Raw genomic sequence first — 8,674 nt, forward strand, 5'->3', positions numbered from 1 at the left:
TGTACCTTATACATAAAATATATATAGAATTGAGACAAGTAAATGAAATTTTTAAATTTTATCCTGCTTATATATTCTGATTAATTTACAATTGATATTAATAATATATGTATGTATGTATGTAAGTTTTTGAAACTGCATTTAAAACAAATAACTTGTTGACCATAAAATGAATACCTTCATACCATATTTAACATATTATGTTGCATCATATTGTTATTGGAATTGGGAAATGTATATCACTCAATCGTGTATTTCTAAATAAAAGTGTCATTATGTCATTAGTATATAAAGGAGTACAAATGGACATAATATTATTTTATCAATAGTTAATCAAGAATAATCAAAATTATTATGAGTTCTGTGTTACAAAGATTCACCAGTGGTGTCACGAAAAAACTATTTTTAAGCATTCAAGTTGTAAATGTTTGTAAGTTTAGGTGGGTAGCCTCAATATTTGTTTTTTGTTTGTTACCCTACTTGGCTTTCATTAAATATTTATATTGATATAATGTATAATGTATAAATTCAACATTAGCCAAGTACCAAAGGGCAGTATCGCACAATTTTAATAATTATGATTAACACCACCTAGTGTTGAACAACCTGTTGTTTTAAATTAGTAAAAAATTTAATTTATTTTGCAGTTTATTTATCAATAATTGTATACCTTTCTGGAATTTTTATGCAATTTGCATATTATAAATGTATTTTTAAAAATTAATCATCGTGTCATCGTATAACTTACAATCATTTACAGAATCATATTATGCAGCTGCAGATGTGCACGAGCGTCGAGCACCAAATTAACATATAACGTAGTAACTATTTTATCTATTCTGTGGTAGTAACTTCTGCCAGAATGTCATCCACAAGCGGTAATTCAAACTTATGACTATTATTTTTTTGATTGCTTTACATTATAACAATTTTTGTAAAGGCCCATGCTGGAATTTTCATGGCAGGGCCTCGGCCTCACACCTATCAAATGTTTATTAACGACTGGTGGTCGAACGCGAGCATTTTCTGCTGAATTTGTTATTTCAAACATTAAGGTTTTGAAAACCCTTTCACCCTATCCAGTGACGTAGCCAGGAATGTTGTATGGGAGGGGGGCTAAGTATACAAAATATACAATATGTCTTTTATTTACATTTTTATTTTTTATTAATCTTGATAAAATTCTAAGGTCAATGAGGGAGGGCTATAGTCTCCTTAGCCACCCCCTGCCTAGCCGATATTTTTAATTTTTCGAACTCTACAATAATTGTACAATAATTTTGAATTTTAAAATAAATAATTTTGGGATGAAAATTGAAATGTAATGGGAATTTTTATATTTCTATGTTGGTACTCCTGCATTTTCGTTGGTCACCGATTTAAGCGTTTATTCCATGAGATTAACTGGATATGAATATATGATAAGCTGTTTTCTCGGGGGGGACAAAAACTTACTGCCCGATGCCAAGGTTATAGCACGATGTATGATGTCGTATTGTCGTTATAGTATTGGCCATTGCTGCAGCCGCTCATTCCTGTGCGCCCGTGTTCACTGTCATTGAAAGGTATACTAACTGTGCGTCTATGCTCACTACTACTGCTCATCTAAGCTGCTGTTTGTGTATTCTATATTTTTATTTATTTATCTATTAAGTATAAACCCTAGGTTTGAGAGTTGAGATAAAATACAAATATAGGTAACCACTTATTTTGATTTTACCGCTCATAGTAAATACTATTAGTGTAAGTGGAGGCATGTACTATACTAACATAATATTCATGTAGCCATATATTTTTGTGTAATTACACTAAGTAACTTTTTCGTATAGTTAATAAATAATTTTAAATAGTTCGGTAAACCTATGAATAACTTTGTACGATATATACAATATATTTAATTTACCATTACGTTAAAATGTTGTTTTCGCATACAGAGCCATATTAATAAAGTGGAGCTTGATGTTGCTTTTGCTCTATAAAAACCTGAAGATGCCTGTAAAGTTTGTATCATGACTGCTCTGTTAGGTTTTTCAACATATTAACTTATATATTAATACCCTATTCGTGTAATATATAATTGTGTAATAATATATGACAATGATGATCGTATTTGTGCATTTTCCTTTTTACTGTTTGATCGTTGGGCAGGCTGTGGACGTTCCAGATATTATAGCTGAATGGGACAAGGACTCTGACTCTGAGACTAAATTGTTTTGCAGATTAAAGATTCCATTGTTATTGGTGCGGCTATTGACTTTCAACTTAAAGATCAAAGTATGAGCTGGAAAGACAAATACATCAATTATTATCAACAGATCACCACAAATACTAGTAACGGTGGCAGTAAATCTGATGATAATGCTGTCAATGGAACACCAGACAGATACCATCTCTCGTAAGTCATAAATGTTATTTCTGAAGATATACCAATTTACGATTATAGTATATATTTTCACATTTGTAACATAATATAATGCACTGGTAATATGAATAACTATTACTTAAGAGTTAATACTTAAATGTATTTTATATTTATTCTCAGCAATCCTGAAAATCATTCTGAAAGAAACCGATGTATAGTTATCACATACTCCAATGTTGAAAATGATGATCTTAGACTGCTACAAGAGTTGATAGATGTATTTGATTTATATGCATACATATCGTGGAACGATAGAGTTACACATTTAATTGTAAAAACTCTTCCATCTGGTAGATGTAATCGTACAAAAAAATTTATGAATGCATTATTATTAAACCGCTTTATCATTACTATGGACTGGGTAAAAAATTGTTTATCTTCTAAGACATTACTGCCAGAGGTATAATATGATTTTTATATAGTTTTAATATTTTGAAAATTTTTAAAAAATATATTCTACTTTATTTTAGGCAGATTATATGCCACTTGAGTTTAGTGGTGAACCATCGCCATTGGTGTCTTGGCGCGTGGGACGGGGAATTATTGCTTCACCGATGGAATGGACTGGAGATTGCATTTTATATCTTCATAGGTCTATTGAATTAAATGAATCATATAGGGACATAATTGTAAGATTTTTAATTATTCTAAGTACTTATATAATATAATAAATATTACCATGCCAAAAAGCTTAGGAAAGGTTTTTTTTTTAAAATATTATTAAAATTAAATTAACTAATAAATGATAATATTGAAAAAATTATTATCTCAAATATCCCACCTTAAGCTGTAATAAATGAGAAATGCTTTTATTGTTTTGGCAGATATGGGCTAGAAGAGCTGGTTTTGTTTTAACCAATGATTTGCAAGAGTTTAATAACGAATACAAATTGCGAATTATTTTGGTCGATACAATCGCTTCATGTACTGATGTTCAATCTTATTTACCCAATGCAACAGAAATCATAAGTAAGATAGTTTATAATTGTTTATACAATGCAATTGTGTAGAATGTAGGTAGTTTATAATTTTTTTTTTTTTTTTTTAGGTTGGATATGTAACTATAAAGGTGTAACAATATTCTTAGATTGGTTTCTCGAATGTTTGTTTCGATACAAATTTGTTTTAATTAATCATTATTACCAGATTATGAAACTAAATCCAAAAATAGTAGAATTTGTCAATATGGACGAATCTCTGTTTGAATTTGAAAATTGTTGAATAATACATTTTTTTCACTACTAAATTAAATATTTGAAACTTAAAAAATTTTATTTTTGAAATTAATGGGAGGTATGTACCCATAAATAAATAATCTTTATTTTTATTTAAAGTTATTGTATTATTGTTGAATAATACATTTTTTTCACTACTAAATTAAATATTTGAAACTTAAAAAATTTTATTTTTGAAATTAATGGGAGGTATGTACCCATAAATAAATAATCTTTATTTTTATTTAAAGTTATGTATAAGTTTATATAATTTATAAATCATAATAGAGTACAAATGAAAGTATAGTACAAAACCTAGACACATAGCTAGAACATTTTATTGAATAGTTTTATATCCCAGTAAGAATTAGAATGTTAAGTAACTTTAAAATGGATTTAACTTAAAGATATTAATATTAATATAATTAATTTTTTATCGAATACAAATAACTTTTGATTGGTTGTAATTAGTATAATCCATATTAAGATATTATATTTGATTTTCTAACTAGAAACAATACATATTTATGTTTTTTCTTAATTTAAGTTTTTCATTGTACATAAATACATGATTATTCAACTAAAACAATATATTTGAAAAAATTTTATATTTATGTCAAACACCAAGTGTAATAAATTATTAGACATAACATTATTTAAAAGTTTTTCGTCTTAAATTAATTTTTTTTCTAATGTTTTTTCCGTGCATAGTTTGCTCTTTTTTCAATCATCTCAGAAAGAATTTTATTAATCAATAGGGCTCGGATTTTGAAGAATATGCTTCTTTTTTTATATATGAGATAGAAATCTAATTTTTATATATAAATTTGTTTTATGTCATTCTGATATACAAATTTCTTTTTTCATTGCTTTTTAAATTAAAATTTAATTAATAAGAAATTTGAAAATAAAAAGGCAAACAATTTAATGTAAATTTAGGATCATTAAAGGATATAGAGATTCGAAAAAATATGCAACTGAAATTAATAGTTTAAGAAACTAAGTGGGACTATATTTAACTCAGAATGGAACCAAGCCACGAAGGTTATTAAAGAAGTAGTGCGATAAAATATAGGAAAAGACAAAAGTGGAAAACAAAAATAATAAGTGGCTTCTATAAGAACGAGATCTGCTGTAGAGCAATCAAGAAACGGCATGTGATGAAAGAAAATTATAATAGATCAAGGGATCAAATTGATAGAAAAACATGAAAAGGATTAAGGAACTAAAAACTAAACTTGTGTTGCATAGAGAAAATAATTTTTCTAAATGGAATATTGTAAGAAGCAGAAAAGAATAGATCGCAAGGTAGCATTAGAAATTTCTTCAGAGCCATCAAAAAGTGCAGATCATTCAACCCAATCCTAAAAGTCGTAAAGAACAGTGAGGGAACGACTGTATTTATGGAGCCAGAAAATAAAATAATAAGATGGTGAGAATACTTTGCAGATCTATTGAGTGGCACTATACTTCCAAACGCTATGGAAAATGCAAATATATAGAAAGTATTTAAGAAATTTCCAGAGATGAAGTCAGGAAAGAAATAAGGAACTTTACAAATTGGAAGGCATCGGGTTCGACAGCATACTATCGGCACTTATATAATATGATGGAGAAGATGTCTATAGCTTTATTTTCAAGATATGTCATAGGGTATGGCAGGAGAAAAAAATGCCGGACAACTGACATGAAACAATAATTATACCACTCCAAACGAAGGGTGATGATTATACTGAATTTAGCAATTATAAAAGGATATCCTTTCTAAATTCAGTATATTAGATATTTTCTAAAGTCCTATTAAACCGCCCAATGGTTGCAGAAGAATGCTTGGGTAAATACCAGGGTGGATTCCTCAAAGGTAGATCAACCATAGAAAAATTATCGGTAATAGCATGTATAACAGAAAATAGTGTATGTACTGCCAGCACATGTGGCAATTGTTTGTTGACTTTAGGAAGTCTACAAAAGCATTTAGAAATAGTCTTTATAACACAAAACTATTAGAAAATACAATTTGGAGAAGAATTTGTGGCCAGTTACGGCCAATGGCATAGGAAGTTCAACCAATCAAGAACTGAAGGAACAACTAAAAATTATAACAGTAAATAGATTCATAAAAAGTCAGAGGATACAATGGCTAAGTCATGTAATGAGGCATAATGCTGAGGCAGCAATCCAGGTAGTATTGGATTGGAAGCCGGAATGAAAAATCCCACAGGGTTTCCCTCGGAAGAGGTGAATTGATGTAGTGGAAAAAGATTTGGAAGACCTTGGAGCACGGAATTGGAGGGAGATAGTACAGGATCGAGAAAGGTGGAATGATTTATTGATGGTGGCAAAAAAACTCTTGGAGAGTAATAAAAGCCAGAAGAAGAAGAATGGAGATATTATGAAACTGTAAATTAAATTGGATTTTTTCAAAAAACAAAGACTGGAAACCATTCCCAGATAGCAAATGATTGACTAAAAATATTATTATAACATACATTATTATTATAACATTATTCGTGATTATAATATTATAATATTATCATTACAAAAAGCTATCAGGGTTACAAGACATAACTGTGTAGTACCATCCTGTTTGGTTTTTCATCAAATATTGATTATCATGGGTTTGATCTAAACAAAAGAGCTTGTATGCACTTATATAGTATTGATCACTTCAATGGATGTGGAGTGTTCGTTTTCAATGTATAAAAACATTTTGTCTGATAATAGTCAGTTTCATAACTGAAAATCTAGATTGGACATTAATTTTTTTTTTAATTTAAAATAAATTTTCAATTTCTTTTTTATTTACTTTTATAAATAATTTAAGTTAATTTTTGGTCATTCCTTTTTTTTTTGATTTTCTCAAAAAAATTTATGTTTTTTCAGTTATCTAATGTAATATAATTTCAACATTTTTGTGTAAAAAAATTAATAAAAATTCAAAAATTCAACAAAATATGCATAAAGTAAAACATTGGTACAATACTACAATGTATCTGAAATTAAATTGATAAAGTATAAAATACTATACATATTATATATTAGGCAACATGCTTATTACACAAATTTATTATTCCATAGATTGTAAAAATATATAAATGTTACCGGAAATGTTGACATTTAGGAAATGATGACAATTCCTAGCAAATGTTGACAATTCCTAAAATCGGAAGGAAATGATATCATCGCCTAAGGCAAATGTAAACTGGGCCCGCGGTTACCTTTTTTGTTGTAAACTCAGCCCGGAAATTTTAGGTAATAAAATAGGTCGATTGTAAACTCGGCCCGGAAATTTAAAATGATAAAAAAGAACGGTTGTAAACTCGGCCAGATAATTATTTTGACCAATAAAATATAATAAACGGAACAATTTGTTGTTAACGAATAGTACCTATGTATCGGTGTGTATTTATCGGTGAGTGAATAGGTACGTCAAACACATGGCTTTTTACTTAAAAAAATAGATTTATATTATGACCTTAAATTATTAACTATTGCACTACAGTTTTAATTATATTTGTACACTTTTGTACACTTATAATTTTACATGGATACATTTTACTTATATACTTTAATACTGAAATATATTACTTAAATTTTTTCACAATTTTAGTGAATTCTACATTTATATAACGAACTTCATACTATGAATAAAAATATGAAAATAATTTTTGGAGGATAATGATTATTACCTCCACATGGTGTCCTCTAAATTGTTCTCAAAAATATTATACATAATATTATATTTTTATTCAGCCGAGTTTCCACGTCAATCATTTTTACCTGTAAAAACCCCGGGCCCAGTTTACACCTAAATTATTTTTACCTGAAAAAAACAGGGGCCGAGTTTACAATAGACCTTATGAACATTTTTTTTCCTCGGGCCGAGTTTACAATCGCCCATCGCCTAGTATATGTTATCATTTCCTAACGATAGTAGGCAAAGATGGCACATTTTTTAAATTTAATCTGACTTATTTAAATATTATTATTTTTCAAACATAATTATTAATTAATCTACTATATCACCTTAATAAATAATCAATTAATAAACAAGTATTTTTTTAACATTTTAATTTATGTGATTTAAGCTTTTTAACATTTTTTTATGATTTGCATACGTAGTTACTCATTTTTATTTTCACATGGCAAACTTCCATGACATTTAGAATTACAAATTCTAGATGCCAATCTGCAATCCCACCTGTTCGTCTTGTATTTTGTCTTACATTGACATCGGGTATATCCTTGTGCCCCTGAAATACTATTTACAGTAGCTGCCTCCCGAAGTGATAACGGTTTTTCTGCTTGACCTGCCGATTTTAAAACAGTACTTAGATCCAATAAATTTGCTTTGCAAGGATTTATTTCTGATCTTGTGTAATTGAACAACTTTGACAGTTGACACCAAACTTACTATTTTATGACAGGGACACACACGCGTGTTTAAAATCGGTTATCGCAATCGCAGTGGCATCATTTCAGTTTTCAATAGAGGGGGGCAAAGGTTTTGACCGGCCCGAATGGGTAAAAAAAAATCTGCTCTCCTTGATCGCAACCACATATTAACTGCTTACATTTTTTTATGGTACCCTTTTTATTAACTAGGTAACATAATTTTTAAATAAAAGGTATCAGATATTTTAGAAAAACAATTGCATAGGTACCTATATCAGTTAAAAGTCTACAAACTGCGTGTAAAACCACCTCAGGTGAACCTCGGTTTTTCTCAATATTATTTCTAAGTAAAAGTATTGCCGGCGTGGGCACTCGCTCGTCGGTAATTAATTATTTAGCATAATATTTGATAATATCGACAACTTTGCCATAACTTTTGAACGATAAGTTTGCGGGAATTTTTTTAAACAGTTTTGAATTCAGCATAAAAAACCACGTATTTAAAAATAAAAAAAATTGAAAAAAGAAGGGTGTCCGGTAAAGTAGATTTATACCGAATAATAGGTACACGACTGTCGCAAGTTAACTGAAGTCCGTGATCAATTATAATTATTAATAAGAGTGCCAATCGGTTATTGTTTTT

General features: G+C 28.9%; 1 protein-coding gene across 4 annotated transcripts; it reads left to right on the plus strand.

The window, feature by feature from the left end:
• Positions 1-1,426: 1,426 nt before the first annotated feature.
• Positions 1,427-4,288, plus strand: LOC100168324. Of its 4 annotated transcripts, none has more exons than XM_001943780.5 (6): positions 1,427-1,565; positions 2,220-2,395; positions 2,543-2,822; positions 2,893-3,051; positions 3,247-3,391; positions 3,471-4,288. In XM_001943780.5, exons 2-6 carry the CDS (start codon positions 2,277-2,279, stop codon positions 3,641-3,643), a joined length of 876 nt encoding a protein of 291 aa, XP_001943815.2. In that variant the 5' UTR covers positions 1,427-1,565; positions 2,220-2,276; the 3' UTR covers positions 3,644-4,288. The 4 variants fall into 4 exon arrangements, with proteins under 4 accessions (XP_001943815.2, XP_003245640.1, XP_008184717.1 ...); XM_003245592.4 differs by having other exon boundaries at positions 1,446-1,565; positions 2,149-2,395; positions 3,471-4,287; XM_008186495.3 differs by having other exon boundaries at positions 1,453-1,615; positions 3,471-4,287.
• The last annotated feature ends 4,386 nt before the right edge of the window (positions 4,289-8,674 follow it).

Source organism: Acyrthosiphon pisum, chromosome A1 (genome assembly GCF_005508785.2).
Source record: "Acyrthosiphon pisum isolate AL4f chromosome A1, pea_aphid_22Mar2018_4r6ur, whole genome shotgun sequence".
Lineage (NCBI taxonomy): Eukaryota > Metazoa > Arthropoda > Insecta > Hemiptera > Aphididae > Acyrthosiphon > Acyrthosiphon pisum.

Excerpts from the sequence above, each read along its gene's own strand:
- LOC100168324 (XM_001943780.5), top strand. The coding sequence starts at position 2,277 with ATGAGCTGGAAAGACAAATACATCAATTATTATCAACAGATCACCACA. Across the intron at positions 3,052-3,246 it reads AATCATATAGGGACATAATT|ATATGGGCTAGAAGAGCTGG; the intron begins GTAAGATTTTTA and ends TTGTTTTGGCAG. Across the intron at positions 3,392-3,470 it reads CAATGCAACAGAAATCATAA|GTTGGATATGTAACTATAAA; the intron begins GTAAGATAGTTT and ends TTTTTTTTTTAG.